The following is a 15,399-nucleotide window of genomic DNA, read 5'->3' as shown; positions in this document are numbered from 1 at the left end:
GTTGGACAGAAACAAGACTGAAAGCAGAGTTAAAAATTATTTAACTTTTCCGTTTTCGTTCCGCGCTTCTGTCGTACTGCAACCAATAAAAACGCAAGGATTTGTGACGCGTAGTCACGTGCATTAGTCACGTGTAGTTTGATTGTCGTAATGGCAGAAAGTGTAGCGAAAACGACGAGGAAATAAATAGATTTGGAATTCTTCATCGAACAAGTTAGATAATACAGATGTCTGTACGACAAAAAATGTAAATCATTCAAAGATTATTTACATTTTTTGCAGAGAAATCGTGGCAAAATCCGTAGCGTCGTCCATGTTTGACTCTACGACAATTACAGAACTGATCAACAGATGGCGCATTTCTAGTGGTGTCGAGTTAAAACGAAAACATAACTAAATCGAAAACTCTATATGTTTCAGTTTGTTTCTGAGTTTCTGTTTTCAGGTAATGTGGAGTCCAGGCTTAAGTGACTCGTACGACATGGAAATCATATAAAACGGAATAATCAACAGTGTTATAGTGGGATCGACTGTACTTTAGATCTCACATTTTTTTCGATTTTTTCATTTAATTAACGCAAAATTATCAATCTGAAGAAACCTCTTAAATAGGTCGAAATGCATTACTGGAAATTTTGCGTTGATTGAATAAAAAATCGAAAAGCCGATGAGGATAGTAGTTATTGATGGCAAATTAATTTACAATGCGTAATTTATTCATACCTGTGGATGACGTAATACATTCACTGACGTGCGATACTAATATGCAATTTTTTGCAAAACATGAATAACATTTCTTAACCGTTACTTAAGTTATCGTAACTGTTACTGCTAGCATTAGCAAAACCAACGTATTTGTTTTTAGATGTGTATTACTACAACATACCATCGTATATTGTAAATAAATTATATAAAGTGGACTCTCAGTCATCAGTCCCTCCCATATTCGAACTGATCAAAGTCAACAAAAAATTTCGAAAATATTATACACAACTCCGAATCTTATTTTTCCATACTTCATCGTGTACATTTTTAGAGTAGTTTTCTTTAAGGTTGCTCTAAAGTTCGAATAAGTACACTATGCTAACTAGATAATAATGACGAATTAACATTATGTAGCAGCACAAAGAATCGAGAAGAAAATAAACAAACTTCATCACAATATTTTTATAATAGGCATGTTAGTCTCATTTAAAAATTCACACACTAAGTTATCCGGATTTTTGTAATATTCGAATCACACATGTCGAATTATTTCGGATATGGAAAAGTTTAGTCTACTATGTTATAGCGTATTTCTATATTGTAAAAATAAACTTCATTATGAAAAAAGTATGATTTGTATATAAAAATTCACTATTTTAAAAATCTTGCAGACAAGCCTGTAACACAATAATATTTTTCTGTATGAACTACAAACTGAAATAAATTATACTTAAGCTCTCGTGATCGGTATTCAGAAATCAATATATATACTAAAGGTAAGTGTACAGTGTGCGTGCCGCTAAAACTCAAAAACGAGTCCCGGAACAATCAAGGGGGGGTTATATGTTGTGGTAGCCCTCTATCCCCCATCCATAAAGAAGGTTCCCGTTTTTACCTGAAGGGCGTACTGTTGAAGATATAAGGGCTGGAAGTTTCGCTATCTATAAATTTCTAGAACAGTCCAGAATATTCGAGAGTATTCAAGAGCAATCCACAACATTCCAGAATGTTCCAAGACGTTCTGGAACGTACGGGAACATCCTTTTAAATATTACCGGGAATTTTCCTTGAATATTAAAGTTGATATCGTCGACAATATTATTTTTAGTTGCCAAAATTGCCCTTTGAAATAACCACTACGAATAATACAAAGCACAGAGCTCAAACGTTGAAGAGTTGAAGGTTGAAATTTGGTACACAGTTAGGGTGCGTCATGACAACGTACACTAAGAAGGGATTTTTCGAAATTCTTCCCGCGGGGAGAGGTTATAAACAATGAAAATGTTAACAATGGAAGTGGTTAAGTAACAATTAAGGTGTTAAGAGAAAGCGACGTGCAAGATTTACAGGCACAGATGCGGTTTTTTGCGTTTTGCGAGAGATCAAGCATATTTTTAGACTCATCTAAAAAATTTCTAATTAGTCTGGAAACAGGGCAACCTAATTCTTGCATTCTGAGAAAACAGGTAAGATTGGCTATAATGTAATAATCTTAATCTTCGCTATTGTTACTTTATTCCCGGGCAACGCCGTGCTCATCAGCTATTTATAAATTAAAGTGAAACCTGCTGAAGTGGCTACCTGTGTAAGGTGACCACTTTGAGCTGGATTCTTCAGTTATCATATAAGCAGGTTTCGTCGTATACACTATTGCATTAATTTGCCATAAAATAATTAATTATGAGTTATCTATATTGTATAATGTGCGTTATAAAAAGAAAATCTTGTACTTACCTCATAAAGAAGAACGTTTCGATTAATGACATTCCTTGAGATGAAACTTCTACAGTAACATCTTCAGATATATTTCCAATATTATATATTTTTTCTAAAATATATATATATACAGAAATAAAGAATAAATAATCGTTTGAAATATTTTACACTATCTCGAAAGTTTATAAGTGTTTATTTTATTTAAAACCGTAAATTTACTTGATTTTTAACACATGTAGGATGGCAATTTGAAGATATAATATGTATAAAACATAATTCTGGTACCAAATGAAAATAGATCAACAGTTAAAATATTTTGAAGAAAGTACATTGCATTACATAAGAATAACAAATAAATTAGGTCTGTAAAAATCTTTTTATAGACAATCAATTTAAATGCATTGATCACGCAAATATAATTGAATTTAAGAGATAAATTAATAAATTTGATTATATTCATTCAACATTCTCTAAAAAATAGCCGAAAATTATCTAAGAAACTGTTCAATTGTTTTACATCACACAAAACTATAGTGATGACGCTTGGTGCAATCATCTTTTAATAAATAAATGATGTACTCCTATACCCTTTCACCCGTAGAACGCATATCAGTTGTCTGCATTGCCACCTACTCATGTCTGCATTACGTGATTCATAGGCACCCGTTATTTAAAAAAATGCTAATGATAATTTGTGCAACACGAATAATTAAAATTAAAAATTATTGAATGTAAAATTTTTTATGAAAACAATACTTTAAAATATTAACAAAGTAATTTGTAAAAGACAAAGTAAAGTCATGCTATAATGTGAATAAGACATGCCGTCATTATCAAACAATTATAAGTGCGAAAATAATCAGGGAAATGTTTAATATAAACTACGACTGCAGTAACGTTTACTCGTTAAATCTGGAAGCTAGAGAGAAGTATTGGCGGCACTGTCGATTTGCTACAATCTGATATTACATTTAAATGATTGACACAAATAGATTACGTGACATAGATGGAAATGTGATACTGATTAGTTATGCACGATGTTTTTCTGTGTGTTTCCTTTACAAATACATACAAATATAAAAGAAAAAAAATTGTTCATTAATACAAAATGAATTATTCCAAGGTATCCACGAATTCCATAATTTATTCTCACTTACCTGTTATCGTATATACCAATCCCGAATGTATCAGAATATGAATAAATACAACTGGACAGATAAGTAAACATTTGATTCCACAAAAGAACTTTGTCTTCTTATTGAAGTCGGTACTAAAGAGATTTTGGGTCGATGTATATATCGAAGTTGCAACAAAACTGTCTAGAAAGTCTCCTACAAATAAATAAAAGCACAAACATTTTATGAAACGAATAATAATACTTAGAATTTTAAATGAATTTATGATCATGATATTATTGATCTGAATTATTACGAATTTATTATTGCAAATAAAATATTTTTAATCATTTTTTTTTTTGTCTTTATTAAGCAAGGATGCTTACAAAATAACATGTAAATTTTCGACTTATAGAACAAACTAATGTACGTTTTGTTTCACGTTTTGTTTCACATTTTAACTTTTGTGCTTTTAAAAGTATTATTACGATGACCAAACTGTGCTTTACGAGCCTCATGAGGCACTTGAAGATCCTTATGGCAATTCTCATATGTAAAATTTCGGTTTAGAAACTTGGTTTATATTACTTACGTATTTATAATACCTTTGTGAGTTTGCTGACAATTATGTAGTGTAACAAAAACAGAAATTTTAAGTGTACCTCATAAGTTAATTTCGAACAGACTGTTAAAAGCTTAGAGCACATTCGTAAAATGGAAGTATTCGTAAAGTATCAGTAATGTAAGTAGAAATTAGTCATAAAGAACCAATAACGTAATTTAGAGTAAGAGTTTATTCATATGTTTTTAATGCTTCAAGTTCGAAGTATATGGAAAAAATCACACTAATAGGATATATTTTTTAAAATAGAAATACGAATAAATTCGTGTTGTATTTCAATGAAGAGAATTATTTACAGAAAAATTGTAAGTTATTAATCGTTATGAAAATGGTTTACTTCAACTGAAGAACGGTCTTGGGACCCGAAATTTACATTTTGAAGTTTTTCAAATTTAGTCATCTTCATGATTGTGGTATAAGTTTTCATTGATTACCAAGATTGTACCTATATTAGCGGAAGCAGTTGTTTTTTTAAAGTCAGTATGAAGCAGATCTTCTATTAATTTAATTCAATTAATCAATTTAATTTGACATTTCCAGTAACAGTAGATATCGTTTTTAAGCAACTTCCATTTTGATTAACGTTGTATTTTACGAATTTCAACGATACTTCATTATTATCTATTTAAGTTATGAAATTTGTACCATTCAAAGTTCAGAGAAATGTCATGAAATTAATTATTACAATCACATTTTTCAAGAGTATTAAATTAGACATTAGTTATATGTGTACNAAAACACGAACATTTTATAAAACTAATAATAATACTTAGAATTTTAAGATATTATTCATCTGAACTAATACGAATTTATTATTGCAAATAAAATATTTTTAATCTTTTTTTTTCTTTTTGTTTATTAAGCAAGGACTTTTTCGACTTTTAAAACAAACTAAATATAAGTATTGTTTCACATTTTAACTTTTGTGCTTTTAAAAGTATTATTACGGAGGCCAAACTGTGCTTTTCAAGCCGCCTGAGGCTCTTGAAGACCCTTATGGCAATTCTCATATGCATATTAAATTTCGTTTTAGAAACTTCGTTTACTTACGCATGTAAAATGGAAGTATTCGTAAAGTATCAGTAATGTAAGAAGAAATTAGTCGTAAAGAATCAGTAACGTAGAGTAAGAATTTATTCATATGTTTTTAATGGCCCAAGTTCGAAGTATATGGAAAAAATCACACCAATAGAAAATTTTTTTAAAAAATAGAGATACGAATAAATTCGTATTGTATTTGAATGAAGAGAATTATTTACAGAAAAATTGTAAGTTATTAATCGTTATGAATATGGTTTACTTCAACTGAAGAAGGATCTATGAAACCGAAATTTACATTTTAAAGTTTCAGTTTTTCAAATTTAGCCATCTTCATGACTGTGGTATAAGTTTTGATTACCAAGATTGGAGCCAAGATTGGAGCCATACTAGCGGAAACAATCGTTTTTTTAAGTCAGTGTGAAGCAGACCTTCTATTAATTTAATTAAATTAATTAATTTAATTTCACATTTCCAGTAATAGTAGATATCGTTTTTAAGCAACGTCCATTTTGATTAATGTTGTATTTTAAAAATTTCAACGATACTTCATTATTATCTATTTAAGTTATGAAATTTGTACCATTCAAAGTTCAGAGAAATGTCATGAAATTAATTATTACAATCACATTTTTCAAGAGTATTAAATTAGACATTAGTTATATGTGTACCTTTATTGCAAAAAGTCTTAATTATACGAAATTTAAGTAGAGTTTCGATTATTGTTCCAATAATAACCCATGTGACAAAGAGACTAATGGCAATTCTGAAAATACAAAATAAAATTTTCATTAGTAATATAAACAACTATTTCTATAATAGTCTAATTTATTTGATTAATAAGTACTGTCTTTCCTAAATTGAGTGTAAATTTTCAAAACTTTTTTCTTAATTTAAAATGAAAAACTTTCTTAAATTATAATGGAATGAAGTATCGCAGCAGCTCAAAGTTCAAAAGCAATGTGTCAACGACAGATGCCTCTTATAAAAACTTTCTATGAGAAATTAGTCTCCTGTTTTTAATTAAACACGTGAAGTAAATTTGAAAATTTCACGCGCCAACTCGTTGCTCGTGTATGAATCGATAATTAACTAGCACTGTTCGTAGTTATATTTACTCAGAGAAATCAAAAACTGTCTAGTAATTACGACATTCATAATAATCATGTACAGTACAGTACAATCGTCGATATAAAATATTTATTAAATTTCGAAAAATTGTGTAGTACAGTAGAGCATCGATTATCCGACCCCCGATTAACCACACACACACACACACATTATTACACACATATTATTACACACACATTTTATTAAGGTACATATAAAACATACATTTCCGGTACCGCATTGGCATAACCGGATTAACCGTCACATCGGTTAACCGACCGTTCTAGTCCTCAAATTTCAAATGTCCGCTAGTAATGTGGCACTACAATATTTGGCTATATCTTGGCTACTTCCATATTATTTTTGTTAAATTTTTGCGTGTTTTAGCTGGCAATACTGGCTCGACCATTGAAGGGAGGCCAGTATTTAAACGAGGCTTAATTTTCTAATTATGAATGGTTGTTTGTTTTGTGAGCAGTAAAATAATTTAAAAATAATTTTTAACGATACAATAGCGACGATTATTATTGTTTTAAAGAATTTGTTAGGCTTAACATCGATGAAAATTCAACGCGGAGTTGGTTAAATAGCGATATACTAATATACTATACTAATAATGTATTTTTTTCATTCTTTTCGGTTATCCGATTTTTCAGTTATCCGACCAACCTGAGTCCCCAACTGAGTCGGATAATCGATGCTCTACTGCAGGGGTCGCCAAACTTTTTTAACCGTCGACCCACAACCACTTTCCAAAGCCTCACATTGACCCCTACCGTAAAGTTTTATTACAAGCGTATGTGTATGAGCAAAAAAAAAAAAAAACGTTGTGGTCTTTGTATAAGCAAAAAAAAAAAAAAAAAAAAAGGTTGGGACCCCCTTAGCCCCCACCCCCCCCTAATCGACCTTCTAATCGACCCTCTAGCCGCATCGACCCCTGGGGGTCGATATCGACCACTTTGGCGACCCCTGCTCTACTGTATTCAACTACTGTAGTTCAGAAATATTTCTAATAATTATTAATGTTTTGAGCCACATAAAACCAATGAAAACGGTCTTGCCACGTACAGTTTTCTGTGTTCTTCACGTATCTAATGCACTGAATAGAGACCAATTTCCCAAAGAATGCCCTCGTAAATTATGAAATTTGTTAAAAACGAACACTAAAACTAATTTATTAAAAAATATATTAATTAAATTTCCAATTTATTTGACATTAAATAAAATTTACATAAAAGTAGGAAAGAAAAGAAAAAACTTATATAACAAAAATTCTAAAAATATTTTTAAAAATAGATAAATTTATGGCAATCCTGAAAATCTGATTTGTCAAGAAAAGAAAGTCACTATACATAATATTTTCAAAATTACAATATACAGTACAATATTTGAAATCGTCAATCACTATATCCACGCAGCATGACTTTTTATTGATATAACAGAATTGAAATTTACTCTGGCTATTTGTTTCATCACTCTCATACTGAACCTTACGTCTTAAATATCATTTTCTCCTAAAATCAGGGAAAACAAGGATAATAACAAACAGAATTAATTTGCAATCTCTTAATCCCTTAACCTAGTGTGAGAATCTGAAGGTTAACCTTCAATTGCAGGGGATTATACAATAAAAAGGGCAGAAACCCCAGTCTCAAGTCATTCACTCTTCTCAAAGAGCATGGACCCAAACACTTGTCCGTCAACCTCTCGTCTTGCAACTCCTATCCGTCTCTCTTCCGAAACCCATCTTCAGCGAGGACCTCTCCAATCCCGACGCTGACGCCGTCCCAACTATACGAGAAGATATCTTTCTACCAAGCAAGAGAAATACTTAATCTTCCCACTCGAATGTGAATTAAGATATAGTTATAATCGCGAGTTAAAACGCGAATTTTACTACCCTAAGGTTGTGCCTGGAGAAAATAGACGGTAGATATTCAAATATTACGTTAAAATGCGAACAAAAGCCATTCAGTGACAACGTGAGCGTGCCTAACCGTCCTGGCGCCGCAAAAGGATTCAGAGTAATAATCTGTATAACCAGCGACTTCTCACACTAGATATATTTCTTCACCATGACCAATATCCGTAATTCCGACTCGATTTTTAATTCTATTCAATCTGTTATTTCACACAAAATACCTTTTATTTTTGTGGAAACATGCTTAGTAGCATTTGTTGCAGTACAAGATTTCAAACGATTCTAGATGGTAACCTCGGTGAAATAGCACTTTTCTTAAAAATAGTGTCTTTTTCATTAACCTGAACTTTATTCTATATAGTCTTTTTCTTCAACAAACATATTTACACCTTAAACATTCTGACCTAGACTAATATGTTAATATCTTCGTCTTTCTATATAAAAGCACCAGCCACACGAAGATGATAGCCATGACAAAAATGTAATTTTTTAACTTCTTGTATAGCATTAATTACCTTGAAGTCCTGCGATATTGCAACATGTTTGGTCTACGAGGTTCTGAAATGTGTAGCAAAGTACATACAAGTGAATTCACCAAAACAAGACATTGTATCTGTTTTTCGAAATTTTATACCCGAGGAACTTTAAAATTTCGAAAACACAAACCTGAGTTTATTAAAATTTGACCAATAACAATATTTTCCCTGCTCAAAATCCCATTACTTTCCTTTCCCTTTAATCCATCATTAAATCAAAGAAAGTTTCCACATCCAGCAGCATTCGAATGCCATGCTAAATGCTATGTTATACGTTCATTTATATTTACATTAGATTTTTCTATTCATTTTATATTAATTTCTTATTGTTTTTACTATTAAACACAATATTTATTCTCTATAAAATTGTGTTTTTGTATTTATTTTGGAGCGTCTAAAACGAATTAATTGGATTTACATTGATTCATATGAAATTTTGCTTCGGTTTTCGTCGGTTTCGGATTTCGCCGATTGTTTTCGGACGGATTATCGACGAAAACCTAGGGATCACTGTAGCAGATAGTTTAGATGTTGCGTTGCCATATTCCATCTAGCCAATCGCATTCTTAAAAAGTAAAAACAGTTTGCAAACTCGTCTTCTATATGTTGAAATTATTTATTTATATATTTTACATATCATTGGAATTGTCGCAGGACAAAAGATTTTTACTCCCTATTAACATAATTTACCCGAAAATACGATAAAATTCAAACAAAAACAATAAAAATAAAAACAATGTATAAAATAATAAAAGAAAAAAACTATAGGCCTATATATAATATATAAATAAGATACAAAGAACTAGGTCATACATTAACGTAATACTTACTCTACAATTGCTATGTTAATAATAAATTAAATTATAAACATTCAAATGAAATCATAATATACTTAGTTAATTATTTATAGAATATTGATATACACATAACTCTAGCATAACGCTGTATTTATACAACGAGAGTTCAGTATAACAGTTCATATGAGCTCATCTCTTCATTTTATTTTATTGAATGTTACTTTAGTTTCAACAACAAAGTTTGCTAATGTAGAGTATGCCTTTTCCTTTTATATGGTCAAAGATTTTTATTTTCCTGGCAATCTCGTTAGAAAGTTGCTAACAACAAATAGTATATGTAATTTTATACACAGGAACCATATAAACATGTAATTTTATACCTTTGGCATTTTGTGCACCAGCAACCTTTACGTAACGTAGATAAGCCCTATGCTTTCTGCAAACATCAAGCACTCCCGTGCTAAATGTTTGCAGAAAGCATAGGGTTTATCTACGTTACAAGCTGCTTATAATTTAGATTTTTTTCTTCACATGCATTGTGTAAATATAATTTAATTAAGTAGCAAGTGAGGACAATTTTGTTAAAGTCTTAAGTGCATATCAATCGTGTGTGATCAAAATTGTAATATATAAATTTAATTTTTACAATCGAAAAAATTGCTTCATTGTACATTTTTCAGATAAAATATTTTTATAGTAATGACTAGAAAACAAAAGGTAGAAAATCACACACACAAAAGAATTTATTTATTTAGAAGGAAAAGTCAACATCTTGAATTAAGATGTTGACATCACAATTACTTTATTTTCAAGACTCGTTGCAAAAACCTTGAATTTAAACGAATAATCAATTTTTTTAATCAAAAAAAAATGAACAAAATAAAATACAAAGCTTTTGTAATAGGTCATGCGGTGTTTTATTATAGAAATTGGAAAAGTCTGTAATAATCCAGATAGAAGATTACAACCAGAAAAATTCCGTAGGACAGAAATAAAAGAATTATCTCTTAAAATCTATACACACTTGAAAGAACTTAGACAAGCATCGTCTAAAGAACACAGTTACGCATGAATATCCTGCTAATATAGGATGCTTCAAAAATGTATATTTAAATGTAATAGTTTTAAAACGTAAACACACTTTACATACCTAACGTAATCTCGCGTTGTAAAGATCGCATATCGCGATCTTTATTACGCGACATATTTGAGTAGCTTATCTACAGCGTTATACTAGAGTTACCTCTATTTATTTCTATAAATATTTAATAAAAATCTCAGATGGTGCATTTCGTAATAAGTCATAATAATGGAACATTGTAAGCACTTACATACAAATTATTTGAGTTGTAGTAAAGAAAATCTTCTGGTCTTTCACTCTGCAAAAGTTTACTTCTGCCGTGTAAAGATCTCTAAACGCTAAAACACATTATTATTCACATAAATTGTAANCCTATATATAATATATAAATAAGATACAAAGAACTAGGTCATACATTAACGTAATACTTACTCTACAATTGCTATGTTAATAATAAATTAAATTATAAACATTCAAATGAAATCATAATATACTTAGTTAATTATTTATAGAATATTGATATACACATAACTCTAGCATAACGCTGTATTTATACAACGAGAGTTCAGTATAACAGTTCATATGAGCTCATCTCTTCATTTTATTTTATTGAATGTTACTTTAGTTTCAACAACAAAGTTTGCTAATGTAGAGTATGCCTTTTCCTTTTATATGGTCAAAGATTTTTATTTTCCTGGCAATCTCGTTAGAAAGTTGCTAACAACAAATAGTATATGTAATTTTATACACAGGAACCATATAAACATGTAATTTTATACCTTTGGCATTTTGTGCACCAGCAACCTTTACGTAACGTAGATAAGCCCTATGCTTTCTGCAAACATCAAGCACTCCCGTGCTAAATGTTTGCAGAAAGCATAGGGTTTATCTACGTTACAAGCTGCTTATAATTTAGATTTTTTTCTTCACATGCATTGTGTAAATATAATTTAATTAAGTAGCAAGTGAGGACAATTTTGTTAAAGTCTTAAGTGCATATCAATCGTGTGTGATCAAAATTGTAATATATAAATTTAATTTTTACAATCGAAAAAATTGCTTCATTGTACATTTTTCAGATAAAATATTTTTATAGTAATGACTAGAAAACAAAAGGTAGAAAATCACACACACAAAAGAATTTATTTATTTAGAAGGAAAAGTCAACATCTTGAATTAAGATGTTGACATCACAATTACTTTATTTTCAAGACTCGTTGCAAAAACCTTGAATTTAAACGAATAATCAATTTTTTTAATCAAAAAAAAATGAACAAAATAAAATACAAAGCTTTTGTAATAGGTCATGCGGTGTTTTATTATAGAAATTGGAAAAGTCTGTAATAATCCAGATAGAAGATTACAACCAGAAAAATTCCGTAGGACAGAAATAAAAGAATTATCTCTTAAAATCTATACACACTTGAAAGAACTTAGACAAGCATCGTCTAAAGAACACAGTTACGCATGAATATCCTGCTAATATAGGATGCTTCAAAAATGTATATTTAAATGTAATAGTTTTAAAACGTAAACACACTTTACATATCTAACGTAATCTCGCGTTGTAAAGATCGCATATCGCGATCTTTATTACGCGACATATTTGAGTAGCTTATCTACAGCGTTATACTAGAGTTACCTCTATTTATTTCTATAAATATTTAATAAAAATCTCAGATGGTGCATTTCGTAATAAGTCATAATAATGGAACATTGTAAGCACTTACATACAAATTATTTGAGTTGTAGTAAAGAAAATCTTCTGGTCTTTCACTCTGCAAAAGTTTACTTCTGCCGTGTAAAGATCTCTAAACGCTAAAACACATTATTATTCACATAAATTGTAAAAATGATCAGATAATTGCGAATAATTTTTTTATTTGAAATGAAATAAGTGTGGTATTTTGCAGTTGTTAAATATTAATTACCATATCGTGTATAAATTTTAAAAACAATTCATACAAGACATTGGCAAAATACTGATTACCTGAAATACAGTAGAGCGTCGATTATCCGAATCAATTGGGAACTGGGTTTGTTCGGAAGACCGATATTTCGGATAACCGATTATGTACGAAAAAATATATTAATTTATCCCATCTTGACATTTTTCTTGTTGCGTGTCGCTTCGCGTTGAATTTTCGTCGATGTTAAGCCTAACGAAGACTATTGTATTGTTAAAAATTATTTTTTTATTTTGTACAAACAAAATAAACATATTGAAAAATATAAAAACAATAAAAAATTATACTCCAGAAGTTAGTTTAGTATCAAAAACGTAAAATATTTGAGTAGCCCAAGACATAGCCAAAGATTGCAGCGCCACAGCACTGGCGAAAATTTAAATTTGCCGACTGGAATTCTTTCGGATAATTGACGTTTCGGATGATTGACTTTCGGATAATCGACGCTCTACTGTATTAGCCTATGCCTACCACCATTTATTAAACAACTATATTTAAACAGATTACTTTAAACTAATATTATCACATTTACAGCACCATTGTATAAATTAAACAATATCAATACTCATCATACGCTGGTATGTTTGAAATTTCGAAATGTGAGTCGGCCTCAAGTTTCAAAAAGCTGCAGACTTACTGTATATTATTACTACTAGTTACAAACTACAGTAACAAACGTACAGTGAATTATTATTTTTCGATATTAATTAATGTCAACGTATATATTATATTAACGTATAACACAGGTAAGTTTCTAAAGTGTGTGTTAATGATGACATGAACGACAAATCATAATTATTTTAAGTTCTAGTTTTTCAAAACCGCAATTCAGCGTAATAATCAACACTTGGCATAACTCATTCATTTATTTCAGTTTTTGTTGAAAACTGAAATACAATGAAACAAAACCTGAAACAAAATTCAACAAAAACTGAAATAAATGAATAAGTTATGCCAAGTGTTGATTATTACGCTGAATTGCTGTTTTGAAAAACTAATATACAAGTAATAATAATAATAATAAAGATACAACACGGTTTCGAAATATGAAAGTATTTTAAGTATATTAACCCGTTCGCGTTTCAAGTTCCAATTTTAAATACTTTAATACAGCGCAAAGTTTTCTATTCACTACGAGCTACATCAGCACTCAGGTATCCTTTAGGATTTAGCCTGATTACACACCATCACTGCTTTCGCTACTAATAACAACTTGTTGCTCTTTCCTATTTGCTCGATTGGTAGTCTGCCTTCTGGCCCAAGGTTTTCAGAAGTCGGTACCACAATTTGAAACTGTATTTGTAAATTGATCCATAGGGTATTTTGGCAAAATAGTGGAGTAGATTGTCAGGTCTTTCTCCAGGTCTCTAAGTAATTTGTTACGTTAAAACAGTTTCAAACTCGAACCTTTTGAAATTACTCACACGATACAAAATTTGGTCGACTCATTCATGTTAGTCGAACCAATTTTAACCGCAAATTCTTATTTATGCCACTGACTCTAGATGCAATGCAAAATGCATCTGGAGTCAGTGACATAAATAAGAATTTTCTCTGAGAGTAGTCTGAAGATATGTAAAAAGCACATACAGGATGAAATATAAGTAACCGTACCATATAGTACCGTTTATTTATAAATAATTATTTATATTTGTATTACTTTATAAACTGTTTTACTTTAAATTTTATTTATAAATTGTGTGAAGGGTTCCAACAACAACATCACTCTCATAAGTATGCCACAAAGTCATGCTTATGAGAGTGATGTTGCCACAATGTAGTATGCCAGTGTGCTAAAGTGCTGATAAATATGCCACAATGGCATACTTATCAACACTTTGGTACAGTGGCATACTACTGTACCAAATACTGTACCAAATACTGACATCAATAAAATCTGGTAAAGGTTTATTGATAATGTACTGGAGTAATGTATGAACATAAAGTTGTTACATTCTTTGTCAATAACATTTACATTTACAACGTAATAAAAATTCTACACGTAATATAAATTAAAAGTAGATAGGTGACATCAAGAAATGCGAGACGATGTTTATCGATGTAGTTAGCATAGACGTGCAGTTTGAGTAGTAATATATCAGGAATGAAAGATTATAAGTAATTTATTTCTAAAAAAAAGAAACTATTGTGAGAATCTGGAAATTCAGGAGAAGGTCATTCAGAAAATTTACAAAGTAGAGAAGAAAAATTATAAAATTAAGAGAAAATAATATTTTTCTAATTTAACAAATTTTCCAAAAACGGAGATTTTGAAAGGAAGTTTATTTCCTTGTCCGGGCCGACTCATGATGAGTCGCATGAGTTTTTGCACACGTTACTGGAGAGCAAATAAAAGGGACATTTTCCCACCATTCGAGGCAGTCCGTTGGAAAAAAGTTGCCACACGAAGAAAGTCCGACATACTACAAAGGCAGTCCGAGGAAACGAGATATTGCCACACGAAGAGAGCTAGCCATAAGACAAAGGCAGTCTCTCGAAAAGAGGTTTGCTATACGAAGAAAGATACCGTCATACGAAAAGTATTGTCATACAAGGCTGTTATAAGAATCCGTAAGGAAGTCATAAAACTACATTTGAAGTATTACATTTGAAGTACTACATTTGAAGTACAGTGGTACCTCAGGTTACGAACGCCCCAGCATACGAAATTTTCAGGATACGACATGAAATTTGAACATATTTTTGCTCCACGATACGAACAAAAACTCACCATACGACGTTACATTAGTTCGCATTTTTCATTTGTTTTTCTTACTACAGTTATTTTTTT

At 30.5% G+C, this 15,399-nt stretch overlaps 1 protein-coding gene across 1 annotated transcript in view; it reads right to left on the bottom strand.

Moving 5' to 3' along the window:
- Window positions 1-15,399, bottom strand: part of LOC111635561 (nose resistant to fluoxetine protein 6-like) — a 44,562-nt gene that overhangs the window by 18,466 nt on the left and 10,697 nt on the right. The window contains exons 4-7 of the mRNA XM_023380559.1: window positions 12,372-12,459; window positions 5,868-5,962; window positions 3,579-3,752; window positions 2,440-2,533 (exon numbers count right to left, since the gene is read on the bottom strand). Of these exons, the coding sequence (XP_023236327.1) occupies window positions 2,440-2,533; window positions 3,579-3,752; window positions 5,868-5,962; window positions 12,372-12,459 (451 nt within the window). The remainder of the gene's footprint in view (window positions 1-2,439; window positions 2,534-3,578; window positions 3,753-5,867; window positions 5,963-12,371; window positions 12,460-15,399) is intronic.

The sequence above is a fragment of the Centruroides sculpturatus genome, unplaced genomic scaffold (assembly GCF_000671375.1).
Source record: "Centruroides sculpturatus isolate CEXI.00-Female unplaced genomic scaffold, Cexi_2.0 scaffold865, whole genome shotgun sequence".
Taxonomy (NCBI): Eukaryota; Metazoa; Arthropoda; class Arachnida; order Scorpiones; family Buthidae; genus Centruroides; species Centruroides sculpturatus.
Note: the sequence above shows the minus strand (reverse complement) of the source record. Positions and strands in the feature narration are given on the sequence as shown.